Source organism: Dermacentor albipictus, unplaced genomic scaffold, assembly GCF_038994185.2.
Source record: "Dermacentor albipictus isolate Rhodes 1998 colony unplaced genomic scaffold, USDA_Dalb.pri_finalv2 scaffold_11, whole genome shotgun sequence".
NCBI lineage: Eukaryota > Metazoa > Arthropoda > Arachnida > Ixodida > Ixodidae > Dermacentor > Dermacentor albipictus.
In genome coordinates this window covers 12114617-12133016 of record NW_027225565.1, presented here as the reverse complement: position 1 = coordinate 12133016, position 18400 = coordinate 12114617, and the positions used below count along the sequence as shown (strand labels likewise).

Here is an 18400-nt window from a genome sequence, read left to right as displayed (position 1 = left end):
CACAACAAGGTATATGGCGCGTAATGTCCAATGAAAGCATCATCATACAAGCAGATGAGTACTTCGTTGGGTTCTTAATTTTCGTGTTTACCACTCTAGGCTTATTGATATTTATAGGAGAAAAATAAGAGTTGATATGAATAGCCTGCGCACGCAGGCGCATCTTCATACCAATGTACCCTTGTATAACAGCAGACACTCAGAGCTTCGGCACGTTCCGAAATGCCGAACTAACTGCAGAACTAACGCTTTAATTAACACACTACAACGTCTGCTGAACAAACTTAATAAGAGTTAAGAATGTGTAACATTTCTCGAAAGACTCTAATCGATACCGTTCGTGATGTGTCCATGCCATGTGTTTCTTTCATTCAATCGAATGAGTTTGCGTAAGGTATTGCACGATATTAGTTTGTTACAATCTATAAACCTTCAGTATACAATGCAACGCTCCTTTGTCTTCTGTTAGGCCTTTCATATAAAGGTTTATCTTTTGTTGTATTAGCAACTTACCGTGAAATTCTTGCTCATTGCCCGTGAAATTGCTCGCGCATTTGATACTGCTTTAACTTTTTCCTTTCCGTAAATACTTTGCTTTGTCATTTCAATACTTCTGCGTTGCTACTCACGTTCAATTTTGCGTTATTTGCAGCAAACAGGCAGAAACAGATTTACAGCGTAAGGTGGGTGCGTGCTCAATCCAACAGCCGTTCCGGTTGGTGATGTCCGCCGTCGCCGCCGCTGGTGTCCGTCGCAGCTATCGCCAGGAATGAGAAAAATACCCAGTTCCCATCGAGATTTAACCCGGGCCCTCTTAGCGCGACTGAGCTACTGTACCACTCCGCCTCGCGAGCGCTTGCTATCTGCTGCGAAAACATAAATGCGTCCGATACAGGCGTTCTAAAGTTCCAGGAATCATGCGATGCGAGATGAGCGCCGGGTAGCGTCGATACAAGCACAATTTGCAATGCAGTTGCATACTATTTCACCAGGTGACTGGTACCAGAAGTTACATCACAAACTGCCACATTGCAAGGCATGCGACAGATCCCCCGCGTAGTCCCGATAGCTGTGCTTGCATTTCGGTACACGTTGTGGCAACCCCTCGGAAGAATACGAACCACCGTTGAAGCCACTGCCCCTGGCCCGGCACTGCCGTCGGGATCGGCCCACATTTTACAGCGAAGCTGTTTTATAGCTGAGATTCCGGGATTTCTCCGTGGCGTAATGTCGGTAGAAAGCTGTCATTATCTATGACTCATACCCCCGAAGTGCCATCGCTCATACACCCGTAAGGCAATGGCTACAATCACTCAGCAAAGTGATGCTAAAAGTGCATGCCTTCTTTGGAGTCACCCATAATACCGAATAGCATATACGTGTCAGTGAAGAACAACCTGAAAGCAAGCATCCGAACCCCATAATTGATCATGAGGCGCTCCTGGGCCATTATTCAATGCAGAGCAAGTAGCGCTTCCCCGATCCGTTTCCCGGTAAAGATTACTGTTGCTGCAACAAAAACTTTCGCTCTAACAACAACTTTCGCTGCAACCTGTATGTTGTCCTAATGGCCACAAGCTGATAATCGTGTGCTAGAAACCACAAAAAAAGAATTGACCGATAATTCTTTATGTGTAGTTAATGTACGAATGTAGGCTTCAAAATGCAACATGAGCAGACATACGTTAGCGACCAAAGAGAAGAATAGCGATGACACGTCTATTAAAAATATGACATGATCTCGACAACGTGAAGCTATTTCTAAGTTGATTCTAACTAAATGTGCCCAAATACACCTACATGGAAGTTAAAAACAAAGTTCTGAACAATACAGTATAGCTTATATTCATGCATCGCTTTGGTAACGCCCTTCGCGCCGAGCCAGGCGTCCTCACACTTGACAGAAGGCCTACTGCCACAGATGTTGCACCATACGAAACATCATTACCGTTCAGTGCAGGAGAAATATTTTCACAGATTATGATGAAAAAATCGGGCTTGAAATCCACGTTCTCTTCATTGCACAGGTGAACCTGCGTATGCCTATCTCCTGAACAACTGCAGTCCGGTTCGCGACAACGGGAAGTCGGGACAGGCGCACATTGCCACATGATATAGGCTACTCAAAAGTCAACACATTGCAATCCAGTCCTCTACAATATATATTCGAGGCTCAGGTACGACCGTGTCCTCATGCAGTAGTCTAAGAAAGTATTGTGCAGCTTAACAGGGTGGACGCTTCCAGGTGCGTCGCGACAGCACTCCACTCGCCCTGACGACACCAGCAAGAGCCAGGAAGTTCGCGTCCACATATTGTCAGTGGCGAGTGATCATCTGATCCGCTTCGGTTTTGGTCAGGTTCGCCAGTGCCGACACGTGAACGAGCAGCGTCCGGCTGTCGCGCACCTCCTAGCAACCCAGGGCAGCCCTCTTCGAATTGCAGCAGGGCGGCATCACGAACCACCACGCGTCCTGGAGCAGGGGCAAGTTAGTTGGCGACGGGTCGCGTACATTCTGTTCACAGTCCCGCTGTTTGTAGACCATCCAGCTCAAGACCGTGTAGTAGGTTACCAGGAAGCCCGACAGCTTTATCAAAGGGAAGACGCCAGATTGCTGCAAAACCGCGGTGGACACGAGATGGTTAGGTGTGCTCGTAGTGCATAACACGCCACTTAAGGTGGTCGCAGCGTGGTAAAACGTCCAGCCACTGGAGATGAGGGAGCAGAGGCTGCGGCTCTTGCCAATGTCGCTGACCAGCGTCATAGACGGCGACGTCTCCGTGGCGAGGGCCAGCGGTGCTTCCCGCTGGTAGCCACAGCCGGCGAACACGGACAGCCGAACGGCCAGGTTGCAGTCGATGACTGTGGCCATCCGGACCGCAAGACGCGTGAGGTAGGCGTTGCCACATGGTCGGCTGGTGGGTTTATTGAACTGAGGCCAGGAAAGTGGAACGGGCGCTTCGAATGTCGCTTGCCAGGTCTTGCGACCCTTTCGGAGATAGGCACTCAGACTGTCAATCACAGCGTAGAATCCTTCGAACTCGGCCCCGCTTCCGCGGCCTCTGACGCCGATTTGCTTCGAGAAATTCGCCAGACCCGGCTGTTTTTCCGTGCCCAGCCTCAGGAAACCCTCCGTCAAGTTGACCTTCAGGGTGTCTACTGGCCACAAGGTGGTGTCGCCGCTACGGTATACCTGGCTGAGTGACAGCTTCTTCAGCGTCTCATGACCCCCGATCTCTTTCGTGATTTCACACAAGTGGTGGACTGGAGCCAGACAGCTGCTGACCTGAATTTCGGCGAGTGTTGCTTTGCTCAAAATAAACAGGCCGAGAAAAAACTGGAGACCCGCTGCGGCGGCAGTGCACGTGACATTAGGCCTCTGCATTTTGACGCTGCCGTTCAGCCCGCTTTGGAAGTCCCGGAGATCCGTGTTGTTCAATTCGAAGTCGCAGATCTCGAACGTCTTGATCCGCGAGCACCGATCGGAGACGGCGGAAAAGCACGTTGCGAATCCTTGTGGCTTCCGGTACGTGCAACGCGCACGGCGGCTTAGCACGAGCTCGTCGATGGCTGCGTTGTGTCTGACCAGGTCGTCCAGCACGTAGCAGGAGTCGACTGTCGCGAAGAGCTCATCGATGTAAGCCTTGCTCGTGCCATGGTGCGCGTAGCAGTAGTGTATCAGCGCCTCAGCCTCGGGCACGTCAATCCAGTTCTCGGGGAAGATGAGCGTGCACGGTGCCACAAACTTGACGAACAGCTTGCACCGCACGCGCACGCCAACGTTCGAGAAGTACACGCTCATGATCTCTAGCATGTATAGCGTGGTCACCGGAGAGCGCAGTGTGTCCATGAGTTTCTTCGATGAGTAGTCGATCAGCCTTAAGTTACCGCTCAGCAGAATGCCGTCCCGCATGAAAAGCTGGTTTTGCGATATGCTCGAAGTGCACAACTCCGCGAAGTCAATGGAGAGATGTTCCATGAGCAGGAAGTAGACCAGCGCCAACGAGTGCCTGCTTTGTATTTTGCACGTGACGCGAACCTGGCGTCCACACAGGGAAGGCAGGGCTAGCCGATTTGGTATCATTTCGCGTAGCTCGATGTTGACGATGGAACGGAATCCTTTCCGGACGGACAGCTGAACAAAGAGGAAGCAGCCGTCGGCCTCGGTTGCGGCGCGTGACTTGTCGTGATCCACCCGACAATGGCTGAAGATGTTCACCAGGTGGTGAAGGTTGGGGAACAACTGGTTGACCGTGAGGCACGGGCTGGGATAGCTGCTGGCCAGGAACGCGGAGTACTTGCGCAGGTGGCCACTCCACGGTTCAATCTCGCAGACCTGGGAACAAACTCCTGATGTACTTGTACGACTCTTCTCACATTGCACAGCGATAATGCCCGATTGCTGCGGCACGTGCCATAAGTGAGCGTAGCAGATAGCACGTTCGCGTGCTACTACTTTTTGGGCATCCGGGCACGCAATTACGCGCTTTGACATCAGTCGCGCGACGATATCACAAATAGTCTCTTTTTGAAAGCCCCTTCAAACACACTGTACGTTTGTAAGCAAAGAGCCCTGGTTTCCACTAGCACATGTAAAGAACAATAGTACCCAGACACATTGATTCTCCGCTTCCTCGCCATTTCCCTTTTTGAAAAATATTAATCTCCAAGTAGCACTCGAAAAATGGCTCAAAAGTATTCACTTCATTCATTGCACCTGTTTAATTTGTCTGAAATCTCCCAACTGAAAATGACATTATCGTAGTTACCCTTGTGACGGCACAATGTGCTGATTGTTTGCTTCAACGTCATGTTTAACGGTAATGAGTCATTGCGATGGAAGCTGCCGCTGGCGTCAGCCAATCACGAGTGTTGTCTGCTCCTTCTCCCACAGTAACGAACGCCTCAAAACGCGTCATAGCCTGCACTCCGCTGCAAGATACTTGTGTAAGTTAATCAAGGACGGGGGAAACATTCATATTTCTTCACACGCTATGTAAGCTTGATTTTTTTATAAGAAAATATTAGCTGCTTTTGTCTTTAAGCATGAACACATTGAACAAAGAACTTAGACTAGTTAGTAAATGCCCGGGCTGATGCACCAGGCGTGGATATTCCGGGTGCAATAGAAGAAGAGTTCCACTTCGTTACTTAAACAATCCAACTTGCATAGAGTTGTATTGCATATTCATATACGCAAGAAGGGCAAGGCAACTCACAAAGAAATTATGACTATATAAACAGTATAGTTCTGTTTTTGTTCAGTCCTGCGGTGATGTGGAATTACCATCACCTAATCCATGGTCATTGTTACATACTGTCAGCATAAATTCAAACGCAAGCTAATGGATACCGGCTGGGCTGCTTTATTGCGTTTCCGCTGGGCCAGTATTCGCAACAGTGGCCTAAGTGAAGCCCCCAGTATGTGGTATCTGAGTGGAGACAATTCTCCAAGTCTGGCTACGGAACAATTGCACATAACCATCCCTCGTGGTTACAAGGAACAGGTGTTCCGATTAGGTTTTTCTTGTTCGCGTTTCAATATATACTGACCGAACATTTATCTTGAACTACGAGTTAGAATTTCGCGGCAACGTCTCCGGCACCTAGGACGATGATAATGCCGCCACCATCTGAATGCGACTACCTCGGGCGAGAATCGCACCCGCAACCTCGTGCTCAGCAAGAGCGCGTCACGTATGCGTACTGAACCGCTGCCACGTTTGGCAAATGTTTCATTTATCGCAGCGAGCGACGAAGCTGAGAGTAAAGGAAAGGCCTCACGCTTCCTCTGGAGCGTCGCCGTCGCCTCAGCTCCGTCGGCATCGTCGACCGCGGAACTCGATCGGCTCCAGATTCGGACGCAGTGCTGGTCGAAATCCCTGGAACGGAGCCGAGCTGGTTGCTGCGTCGTGCGTCTCGTGATTTAGCGAGCATCTGCGCGATTTGATGGCCGCGCCTTGCACGTGGCACGCTCTCGCGCGGTTGCTTCACGAGGCGTGAGTCCGAAAAGGATGAGGAAGCGAAATACCGCTAGGTCAAGCTTTGCACGTGTGGACTATGTCTATGTGAAATGGCAGACTCGCTCGCGAAAGCTTCCCTGGATGGCTCAGTAGTACTCTTTTGCCGGTCACGATGTACTCTTCATGGAGGTACAGAAACCTCTGTCTGAATTATGTTTCTAAAAAAAAAAAGTATTATTGACTTGTGACTTCCAGCATCGGTAACACCTCTCGAAGTCTCAATTGTGTCTATCAATTAAAGGGATACAGAATAAAAATCGAAGAATATAGAGAAAGCCCCACAATTCATTCCTAAGACACGATTTCTATAGTATATAGTCATTATTCGGGTTACTTTTGAGCGGATGGCTTTATTTTTGACTCTCTATGAGCGGCCACCGCGTCACTCGCAAAGCGCTCCCGACAAGCCGGCGGGTCTGACGTCCCACCTACCCTCAGCAGCCGCGGAGCAAGCTGGCCGGCTGCGCAGTTTTGTTTTCCTCGCGCTGCGCAGTGCAAAATGCAAAGTTCTAGGGAGAGCGATAGCATGAGCGGAACTTATGACTCCGACTTGGATGAGCGGCCTACTGAACGACCACGAACGATAAAGGTGTATGCCTACGATCCGTCCGCGTCGTCAAGCGAAATTGACGACGACCCGCCGCAGCAGTCCCCTTCTTCGGTGCCGAGAGAGTCTGGACCAGCAAAGTGGAGTTTACACTGTGCATTCCATGTACACGCGTTCGCCTCGAGAGATCAGGGGCGGCTTCATAGGTGGAACCCAGATATAAACGCAGTTCCTGCGCCTCGGATCGCAAGCTCGCACCTGTCACGAATGAGCGAGACCAGAGGCGCACGCCTCATTGTCCGTGTTGCATCCGTGGCGGTGCGCCCAGCGTGATTCACTCACGCAAACGCTTCGCCATGTTTGGCTTCAACAGAGCGAGGACGCTTATGCCTCAGGCTATGCAATGTCAGGTGACGTAAGGAATTTACTCTGCGTTCTGCGCAAGGCGGCTTGCTCCGCCCGTTTGGATGGGTAGCTGCTAGCGCGTAAAACATGAAAGCCACCAATGCACAATACAGGTGCCGTGAGTACACACTGTACAAAAAAAAAAAACGTAGAAATCGTTGAAGATATTGACGCGTGTAGACCTCTCTGTACCTACGCCATCGGAACAGGTGTGGCCGGCGGCGTGAGCATAACAGTCGGCTGCCGACTCACGCGCGGCGGGTGCTTGAAGCGCGCAAGCAGCTGTTTTGAGAATAGATGCGATGAAGCAACAGGTGAGGATTGAAGCCAGGCATGTGCAGTGACTGAAATGCGCCTCTGTAAGCAGGGAACGTCTTGTTATTCACGGAGTGAACGAGTACATGCGCAGCGGTTTCAGCGTCCCGTTGTTTCATCGCAGCCGAGCACTCCTTCCCTTGGTGCACACGAGATGGCGCCACCAGTCTCATGTCGGCGATTTTTTTTTTCGTCAGTCGTCGCTTCAGACGATGCGGATTTCGATTCATTCTGGCAGAATTAGCCAAACATCTGGCTAGGAACGTCGTACAAACGACAAATTACGGTCAAACGGCACCTGTGCGCAAAACTACAGCGTGAACAAGTAAGCGAGAAAAAGACTACCGCTGCCTGCCGTTTTCACATGCGCACAGCAGACCCTCGGCATTTTGCGGCGCTGACACGGCTGCTCCACACATCAAACGACAAATCCACGAGATGAAAGACGAGGTTTTCGAACAGCTCACACGAGGAAGCGGTACGAATAGGGCGGTCGAACAAAGAAAGCGCGTTGCTGCAAACGTCAACTCGCCCCTTCGCGCGCTCAGCATCGCTCAGTGTGGACGATCGCTCGCAATGGGCCTCGCGGTGGGTAAGCGTGACGTGACATCCGGTTTTGCCAGAGCTTTCGGAGGAGGCCGGTAGGTGCTATTATTTTAATGAATATTTCTCAAATCACAGCACCTACCGGCCTCCTCCGAAAGCTCTGGCAAAACCGGATGTCACGTCACGCTTACCCACCGCGAGGCCCATTCCCAGGTGAAAATATTCAACTGGAATCCAACTGGTTCCAACTGGTATTAACTGGGAACAACTGGTTCCAGTAGGAAACCAACCGGTCCCAGTTACAGGTCAACTGGTCCCAGTTAGAAACCAACTGGGATGAAACTGGTTCCAGTTGGGATCCAACTGGAACCATCTCCAGTTGTACTGGGAGCAAATGGTCCCAGTTGGTATGCAACTGGAACGCAACTGGAACCATTACCAGTTGTACTGGAAGCAAATGGTCCCAGTTGGGATCCAACTGGAACCTGAACCAGCTGTACTGGAAGCAACTGGTTCCATTTGGATTCCAACTGGAACTTTGACCAGTTGTATAGTAGCAACTGGTTAGTAGTTGGGATCTGTACTCGTACAACTGTTAACATAAAAAAGTTGAGTTAAGCGATATGCTGCAACGAGTGCGACATTGGAGATGGGTTTTATCCGACACAAGATTTATTTATATGGATAACTGAATCATGCAGGATTCTCTTGCGTAAATGTGGAGCACATTGCCTTGACACGTACGCGTGCTTTAGTTTCAACGCACTAAATTTGTGAATGTTGGCCCTAGTCTTTAGTTGTCTAATGAGGCATTGGTTCGTCTCATGACGTTACCGTTGCGTGCCTGACCGACATCGCGGTGTTATGGTAATGTTGCACCAACTTTGTGCCGCTGACGTCGTTGCCTAGCTAAGCGCTAGTGAGCTGTATGGCATTTGGTGGAAACAACTGGTGTTTGCAGCACGGCGATATGGGCGTCTTGCGCTGGAGTTTGAGGTATAGTAGCGGCGCCTGGTGGCGGCGCGGCAAACGACATCTGGGTCGTACTAGCTTGGGTCGTGTTGAACCCCGGCTGTGGCGAAGCACGTTTCTAGGCCGAGTTTTGCGTCGATTCGCACTTTTTTATGCCCTGTTGCGAGTGCGAAAAGGTTCGTCACTTCTCAAAGACCACGCCGACCACGCTGCGAGCTCGCCGCAGCCTATAGTTTAACAAAAACGGACTCTCCGTGTGCCGTGGGACGTAATGCTAGGAGCAGAAGGAATCGGTGACGCCGATCTGGAGTTACATAGCCCAGCCTCGAAAAGGCGTCACCGTCATTACTTCTGCGTCGTGGGCTGCCATGAAGAAGAAGGGCTGAATCCCAACATAAGATTCTGCCGTTTTCCTTCAAGGTCTCACGAAGTGGAGCGTCGAGCGCGCTGCATAGCTGCAGTTCGTCCGCGCCATGCTGACTGCTTCGCCTGTCTTGAAGCTTGCTTGATTATCTGCGTTGTAATGTTCCGTTTTTTGCACCTACAGTCCCGACAGCAGACAGACATAGCAGCAGGCATGGCTAGTAATTGACGATTCGATAATAATAATAATATTTGGGGTTTTACGTGCCAAAACCACTTTCTGATTATGAGGCACGCCGTAGTGGAGGACTCCGGAAATTTAGACCACCTGGGGTTCTTTAACGTGCACCTAAATCTAAACACACGGGTGTTTTCGCATTTCGCCCCCATCGAAATGCGGCCGCCGTGGCCGGGATTCGATCCCGCGACCTCGTGCTTGACGATTCGAGACCCGGCCACAGCGACAATTAACAATTCGACCGATGCGAAGTGGTGAAGTGACCAGGTGTGTGCAAATGAGCACAAATGGTCGGGCTCATTCGATGGCGATTCACTACTCCACTACGAGCAGCACAGGTTAAGAGAGGTAAATGCGCTCATCCTTGATCCAAGCCAGCACTTTGAGGCAGCGCAGCAAGGCAGTATTGATTGCAGCACATCGATGTTCGAGCGCTGTCATTAAAACCTACATCAAGCGAGCAGCGCACGAGCTCGCGCTGCAGCGCGATTCGCACGTGCGCGCGAGCTCATATGCATTGCATCAGTTATTACCAGTTACTAAAAGGGACAGATGGCCGCTACTACAATGCAGGCATAACTACTTGTTTAGCGGCATGCAGTCAACAAAGATTGCAGGAGGCCTGCCGTTTCGCGGCATGTCGAAAGACCGCTGCCGTGGCGGCGCGTACGATCGTGCGCTCGAGCAGTTCGCACATCGCGGCGCGTACCGTCGTGTGCTCGAGCAGTTCCGTACACATGATGCCTGTTTATCGCTGCTGTGGATTCATTTATAGCAAGCATTTCCTCGCGTTTGTGCGCCTGAATCTAGCAGCTAGCGTGCAAACCTTACCTGAAGTTCCACTTCGTACGCGACTCGCTTCACTTGCGATTGACACGGTGCTAAAACTTCGCCGCCTAATTCTTGAACGGCATACATTTATTCGGCACTGCATAATTTCTTGCCTTTACGCAGCGTGCCACCCCCGAAAAAATCTTCGGCGCCCGATATTCGCTGCAGGCCGTGAAACAGCACAACCGAAAGTGGCAGGTCCATATTGTAAACGTGCTTTCCGAAGCAGACGACCGAGCTTGGTACGACCCATTTTTGCACAGAGGGCGCTTTTTAGCACCTTTTTCGCAGCGCCCCCTGGGCAATGCAAGAGCCCCATTACTTCCCTACGACAAAAAAAGAGAGAAAAAGGAAAAGAAAATGCTGAGCAGCGCATAGAGCTACACAACGCACGCTTACTACGCGTCCATGACTAGTCTAGTACAGTCTTCCACACGGTGAAAGAATATTATGATGCTTACACCGACAGTGCTCTACCATGACTAGCCACTGTACCATGACCACAACAACCGCCATTTTGAAAAAAAAAAGAAACATTAGTTGCGTATCTTCTCATGATCGGCTGAAACCTCTATGGCTCAAACAATAATAATTATATAGCAATAAATTTAAATTATGTCAAATAAAAGTGAAATAAAATTCTTACCTCACATAGATAGCGTAATATTTATTAATAGCGAGAAACTTCATCACAAATACGAAACTGTGTAAACGTGCGGCGTAGTTCGGCAGCCATATTAACAGCAAGCTATTCGAGCGAGACATGGAGCGAGGCGTGCGCAGCTGAAAAGATTTTTCTAGAGGAACCTGTGGTGTCATTGCCTGTGTAACCTCATTTAAGTAGTATTAGTGTTGGACATTTTCACCTTTGGAAGACGGCATGATTACAGGCCAACGGATGACACCTGTTTTAACACCGACTACGCGGCTTTGTGGACCCATCGTGTTTGGATTGACGTGCGCACTTTTCACTGCTCTTGATTCTGCCATTTGGAGGTAATTATATATTGAACTTATTTATGTTTCGAGTGCAAGTGGTTCTTTATCACAAAGGTGTCAATACTGCAGCACATTGTCGTTGACTCGAGTGTTCTACTACGTGACGTTTGTACACATCAATGCTTGCGAGCTTGGTGCTTGTTTTTGAGCCCCATTATCTGCGAGTCAGACGCGTCGTTTTTTTTTTGTTTTTTTTTCACGTAACTTGCCGTAGGTTCCGGCGTAAACGATGGTGCCCGCATTACTTCCAGAAAGTACTACACAGTTCGTGTCGCGCATACAATCTGATTACTCTAGGTTCAGCGATAACATATATACACAACAAATAGTCAACAATAGCATTCGAGTAAGCTACAGCCATGCAGGTGCGTCTTGTGCAGAGCGATAAACTTAAGTGGCCAGTGGGTGAGTGCAGTTACCGAGAAAAGTTCACGTGTCAATACGAACCAGTGTCGTGCAAGACTTGTGCTTTGAATAGCACACAGAAGTATCTGTAGCTCTGCATAATAACGTGTAGCAGAAGTGCATACACTACTGATACACATGTCTGTATGATGTATAAGTAGAATTGCTTGTACGAAGTGGTTGCCTTTTTACTGAATGCATATAAATATTTCTTTCAGATGGTGATGTGCAAGAGTTACGAAATGTGTAAACGTGTGCAAGGTCATCAAGGGAGCATTCAAGATGTTTCATCGCTAAACACAAGCTCAAGTGTCCCAATAAATGTCCAATTTCAACACCAAGCTGCTTCGGCTGCATAAAGTTCACTGAATCGGCTGGTTCTTTGCGACACGCGATGGCAACCACAAAAAGCATACAAGCTATGGCCAGCTTGAATCCCACTTGTGTGTAAACGTTTACCAGTGGTTCCTGCTGGCCATGGCTCACTACCTCTATTGCACAATCGATGCCAGTTGCAATAGGAACTGGAACCTGTTCCGATGTGGACCAACTGGGACCAGTTGCAAAGGGGCCAACTGGGACCAGTTGCAATGGGAATCAACTGGGACCAGTTGCAATGGGGACCAACTGGGACCAGTTGCAATGGGGATCAACTGGGACCAGTTGCAATGGGGACCAACTGGGAATTGTTCCATAAACCAGTTGAACTGGAACCAGTTGCATTCCCAGTTGGAAATTTTCACCTGGGTTGCGAGCGATCGTCCACACTGAGCGCGCGAAGGGGCGAGTCGACGTTTGCAGCAACGCGCTTTCTTTGTTCGACCGCCCTATGGGCGTCTTGCGCTGGAGTTTGAGGTATAGTAGCGGCGCCTGGTGGCGGCGCGGGAAACGACATCTGGGTCGTACCAGCTTGGGTCGTATTGAGCCCTGGCTGTGGCGAAGCACGTTTCTAGGCAGAGTTTTGCGTCGATTCGCACTTTTTACTGCCCTGTTGCGAGTGCGAAAAGGCTCGTCACTTCTCGCAGACCATGCCGGCCACGCTGCGAGCTCGCCGCAGCCTATAGTTTAACGAAAACGGGCTCTCCGTGTGCCGTGGGACGCAATGCTGGGAGCAGACGGAATCGGTGGCGCCGATCCGGAGTCACCTAGCCCAGCCTCGAGAAGGCGTCACCGTCATTACTTCTGCGTCGTGGGCTGCCATGAACAAGAAGGCCTGAATCCCAACATCATATTCTGCCGTTTTCCTTCAAGGCCTCACGAAGTGGAGCGTCGGGCGCGCTGCATAGCTGCAGTTCGTCGCGCTGAGTAAGCGAAACTTAGCGCCATGCTGACTGCTTCGCCTGTCTTGAAGCTTGCTTGATCATCTGCGTTCTAATGTTCGGTCTTTTGCACATACAGTCCCGACAGCAAACCGACATAGCAGCAGGCATGGCTGGTAATTCACGATTCGAGACACGGCCACAGCGACAATTAACAATTCGACCGATGCGAAGTGGTGAAGTGACCAGGTGTGTGCAAATGAGCACAAATGGTCGGGCTCATTCGATGACAATTCACTACTCCACTACGAGCAGCACAGGTTAAGAGAGTTAAATGCGCTCATCCTTGATCTCAAGCCAGCACGTTGATGCAACGCAGCAAGGCAGTATTGATTGCAGCACATCGATGTTCGAGCGCTGTCATTAAAACCTACATCAAGCGAGCGGCGTACGAGCTCGCGCTGCAGCGCGATTCGCACGCACGTGCGAGCTCATATGCATTGCATCAGTTATTACCAGTTACTAAAAAGGACAGATGGCCGCTACTACAACGCAGGCATAACTACTTGTTTAGCGGCATGCAGTCAACAAAGATTGCAGGAGGCCCGCCGTTTCGCGGCATGTCGAAAGACCGCTGCCGTCGCGGCGCGTACGATCGTGCGCTCGAGCAGTTCGTACATCGCGGCGCGTACCGTCGTGTGCTCGAGCAGTTCCGTACACATGATGTCTGCTTATCGCCGCTGTGGATTCATTTATAGCAAGCATTTCATCGCGTTTGTGCGCCTGAATCTAGCAGCGAGCTGGCAAACCTTACCTGAAGTTCCACTTCGTACGCGACTCGCTTCACTTGCGATTGACACGGTGCTAAAACTTCGCCACCCAATTCTTGAACGGCGTACACGTATTCGGCACTGCATAATTTCTTGCCTTTACGCAGCGTGCCACCCCTGAAAAAATCTTCGGCGCCCGATATTCGCTGCAGGCCTTGAAACAACACAACCGAAAGTGGCGGGTCCATAGTGTAAACGTGCTTTCCGAAGCAGACGACCGAGCTTGGTACGACCCATTTTAGCGCAGAGGGCGCTTTTTAGCACCTTTTTCGCAGCGCCCCCTGGGCAATGCAAGAGCCCCATTCGTACCGCTTCCTCGTGTGAGCTGTTCGAAAACCTCGTCTTTCATCTCGTGGATTTGTCGTTTGATGTGTGGAGCAGCCGTGTCAGCGCCGCAAAATGCCGAGGGTCTGCTGTGCGCATGTGAAAACGGCAGGCAGCGGTAGTCTTTTTCTCGCGTACTTGTTCACGCTGTAGTTTTGCGCACAGGTGCCGTTTGACCGTAATTTGTCGTTTGTACGACGTTCCTAGCCAGATGTTTGGCTAATTCTGCCAGAATGAATCGAAATCCGCATCGTCTGAAGCGACGACTGACGAATGGAATGGAATGGAAAACTTTATTCACTCTTTAAAGATTTTAGCGGGTCGAGGCCGAAGTCTTCATTCTTGAAGCTTGAGTCCTCTTCAGCCATGGATGGGCCCCTAGTCCAGGGCTCCACTGAGCCGGGCCGCCTCGCACGCGTGCGCTATTAGAGCGCTTTCTCGCGGCTGGTGAGCCAGCTCTCCTATTGCTCCGCACTTGGTGTTTTGTGTTTGTAACAAAAATTCGCCGACATGAGACTGGTGGCGCCATCTCGTGTGCACCAAGGGAAGGAGTGCTCGGCTGCGATGAAACAACGGGACGCTGAAACCGCTGCGCATGTACTCGTTCACTCCGTGAATAACAAGACGTTCCCTGCTTACAGAGGCGCATTTCAGTCACTGCACATGCCTGGCTTCAATCCTCACCCGTTGCTTCATCGCATCTATTCTCAAAACAGCTGCTTGCGCGCCTCAAGCACCTGCCGCGCGAGAGTCGGCAGCCGACTGTTATGCTCACGCCGCCGGCTACACCTGCTCCGATGGCGTAGGTACAGGGAGGTCAACACGCGTCAATATCGTCAACGATTTCTACGTTTTTTTTTTTTTTTTTGTACAGTGTGTACTCACGGCACCTGTATTGTGCATTGGGGGCTTTCATGTTTTACGCGCTAGCAGCTACCCATCCAAGCGGGTGGAGCAAGCCGCCTTGCGCAGAACGCAGAGTAAATTCCTTACATCGCCTGACATTGCATAGCCTGAGGCATAAGCGTCCTCGCTCTGTTGAAGCCAAACATGGCGAAGCGTTTGCGTGAGTGAATCCCGCTGGGCGCACCGCCACGGATGCAACACGGTCAATGAGGCGTGCGCCTCTGGTCTCGCTAACTCATTCGTGACAGGTGCGAGCTTGCGATCCGAGGCGCAGGAACCGCGTTTATATCTGGCTTCCACCTATGATGCCGCCCCTGATCTCTCGAGGCGAACGCGTGTACATGGAATGCACAGTGTAAACACCACTTTGCTGGTCCAGACTCTCTCGGCACCGCGGAAAGGGACTGCTGCGGCGGGTCGTCGTCAATTTCGCTTGACGACGCGGACGGATCGTAGGCATACGCCTTTATCGTTCGTGGTCGTTCAGTAGACCGCTCATCCAAGTCGGAGTAGTTCCGCTCATGCTATCGCTCTCACTAGAACTTCGCATTTTGCACTGCGCAGCGCGAGGAAAACAAAACTGCGCAGCCGGCCAGCTCGCACGCGGCTGCTGAGGGTAGGTGTGACGTCAGATCCGCCGGCTTGTTGTCGGGAGCGCTTTGCGAGTGACGCGGTGGCCGCTCATAGAGAGTCAAAAATAAAGCCATCCGCTCAAAAGTAACCCGAATAATGACTATATACTATAGAAATCGTGTCTTAGGAATGCAGTAGTGAGACTTTCTCTATATTCTTAGATTTTTATTCTGTATCCCTTTAAGCTGCACTTAAAAGATTTAGGATGCCGCATACTGCAGTACAATATTTATTTGCTGTGGGAACGTCTAACGCAGTCCGCTCTCTGTAATTTCTGCAACGAACCAGATACATTTGATTATTTATTATTGTTATGTCGTTGATTCTCCCTACAAATAAGAGACGTCTTTAGGCTGTTTCACCAACTCCGATTTTTACTTACTTCGCCAGTTATACTATCTATCTATCTATCTATCTATCTATCTATCTATCTATCTATCTATCTATCTATCTATCTATCTATCTATCTATCTATCTATCTATCTATCTATCTATCTATCTATCTATCTATCTATCTATAAGGCACAGGAGTGTTTCCCTTTTAACGCGCAGTTTCATTTGTAACACAAAGTGATTCTGATTCAACTGAAGACCGTCCAACTGGCCGAAATCGCCGCTAGGGTCCAAGGACTCCTGGCCGTCGTCTAGGTGGGAAGACTTAAAGCCTTCCCTACATCTGTTGGACAAATAAAGTTTTACAATCCAATCTGCCATAATTTTATATTGTCGTTCTTTTTTTTTCTAAGGCATTCCTATGCAAATTCTTAGCTTCATTTCATTCATCATCAAGTGACTTTTGCATGATATGTCTTGTGCTGTTTTTGTTTAACTCCTTTATCGGTTTCAATTTATACCGTGATTGTTACTTTTTTTTAATGTACCGCCTGCTTTTTGGCGAATCTCCCGTTTAGTTATGGGCTGTAATATAGAAATCAGCATGAAGCCATGGGCTCGAAAACACGCGATATGAAAAATTCTTTTAGGAGCATAGTTACAGGTGAAGTTGTTGATTCGCAATTAACAACAACAAAGTAATCAGAAATGGAGGAGTTTAACGGGAACTTGGGCTTGTTGGAAGCGTGATATTATGACAAATAAGTCTCGCACGAACGGCGAAACAATGATAACGATATGAAACCGTAAAACAAGTACACGAAGTACGGTTCGTAGTTCCATCAGCAGCATATAGTGCAGGGAATTTTCACTTATTAAATAAACAATCATAGTGTCACACAGGCACGGCCAGTCATGATCCAATCGCACTCCTAAGGTTTGCTCTCATTTTCTACAAAAAGGACACGGGCTCGACTTGTCATATAATAGAGTTGTTCTTCTGCTTATGTGGCTTCACGAGAAATTGGAAGGTGACTCCCAGGTGCGACTTCAGTGCACGCATGCAAGCAAAATAAAAGAGAGAGAGAGAGAGAGAGAGAGAGAGAGAGAAAAGCTGCATCAACTGATTTTGTACTGAGTATAGACAAGTCGGTGGCCAGAGCTGTACTACGGCAGTTTTAGCAACCTGCACGCCTATATGCTGCATTCTTGGAGATGAAGCTGGTCTGTTGCTTTTAGTTACATCTTTCGCATGAAAAATTTACAATAAATATTTAGACATAACCCATCTCACGATGACTGTCGACGTTAATGCGATTAGCATTCAGGCAATGCAGCGGCGCGCCGCATTGCTGAAGACACTTTTATTAAGAATATGTAGGGTCGATTTTCAGATTTACAGTGCTTCGACTATATGCGATTTTCTGTTTCCCGGAACGTACAATCTTGCTGCGACTAACTCGCCAGGGTCGGCCATGACCGTGACGATGGCAATACGACGACGACGCAGTGACTGTCAAGGGAAGGCCACCACCTGATAAGAGTCCCAAAGTGAGTGTATCATTCCCCATCGCTCTACACTTGACGGAGAGTTTAGCGTCTGCTGAGTATAGCGGCGCGATCAGCACATTCCAGATGTCGTTGTGCGGGGACCCGAGGTGAAATGCGTTCATAACTTGTAGGTATGGACGTCCAAGGAGACTATAGCCACGGCCTCGACCACCGCAAATCACAGCTCCACCACATAGCATTGCTGACGAAACTTTTATTTAAAACGTGTATGGGTGGTTTTGAAATTGACATTGCTTCGACATACTGTCTCTGTTGAACTTACTATCCTGCTGCGACACGCTCACCAGGGTCGGCCATGACCGTGACGACGGTTTCATAATGACGACGCAATGAGGGTCTTGAGAAGGCCACCACCTGATAATAGTCCCAAATTGAGTGTATGCTTCCCCGTTGCCCTGAATTTGACAAACAGCTGAAGCCCCTGTTGAGTATAGCACTTGAATAAGCACAATTACAAATGTTGCTGTGCGGGGACCAGAGACGAAACTCGGCCAGAACTTGTAGGTGTGGGCATCGAAAGAGACTAGGCACGTCCTCGACCACCACAAACCAGAGCCAGTGCCTTCGGGGTCCGGATGTCACATGCGGGCACACTCTCTTGCCTCGTGGAGCATGCGGGCATTGATGAACAGAACCATTGCATGCCTTCGTACGTCGTGTCGTGGCTCGCCGCGACCTGTTGCGCGGCCGGATCCTGGTACCTCCAGCTGGCGTGCACAAGCGAGCATGAACGGATCTCATTCGATGACCGCGGAAGCTGGATGTCGCAACGCTGCAGTGAGGAAGCGCGGCAGCAGCAGCGAGCGAATTTATCGTCGTGCTGTGCCTCGCATCAACGTGAACTAAGCCGTGGAAACGCAGCGAGCGGCGGACTGTGCTCCCGTCGCAGGTGGCTTGTGC

The 18400-nt window shown here is 49.9% G+C and overlaps 1 protein-coding gene and 1 long non-coding RNA gene across 2 annotated transcripts; one reads left to right on the top strand and one right to left on the bottom strand.

Moving 5' to 3' along the window:
* Positions 1 to 1657: 1657 nt before the first annotated feature.
* On the bottom strand, positions 1658 to 5924 carry LOC139051253 (uncharacterized). Its single transcript, XM_070528245.1, has 2 exons — positions 5784 to 5924; positions 1658 to 4335 (listed from the first exon to the last, which is right to left on the bottom strand). The coding sequence occupies exons 1-2, from the start codon at positions 5823 to 5825 to the stop codon at positions 2410 to 2412; spliced, it is 1968 nt and encodes a 655-aa protein (XP_070384346.1). The 5' UTR covers positions 5826 to 5924; the 3' UTR covers positions 1658 to 2409.
* Positions 5925 to 10868: 4944 nt separating this feature from the next.
* LOC139051302 (uncharacterized) lies at positions 10869 to 11984 on the top strand. The gene is made up of 2 exons (XR_011509321.1): positions 10869 to 11235; positions 11862 to 11984. It is a non-coding gene; the product is annotated as an uncharacterized lncRNA (long non-coding RNA).
* The last annotated feature ends 6416 nt before the right edge of the window (positions 11985 to 18400 follow it).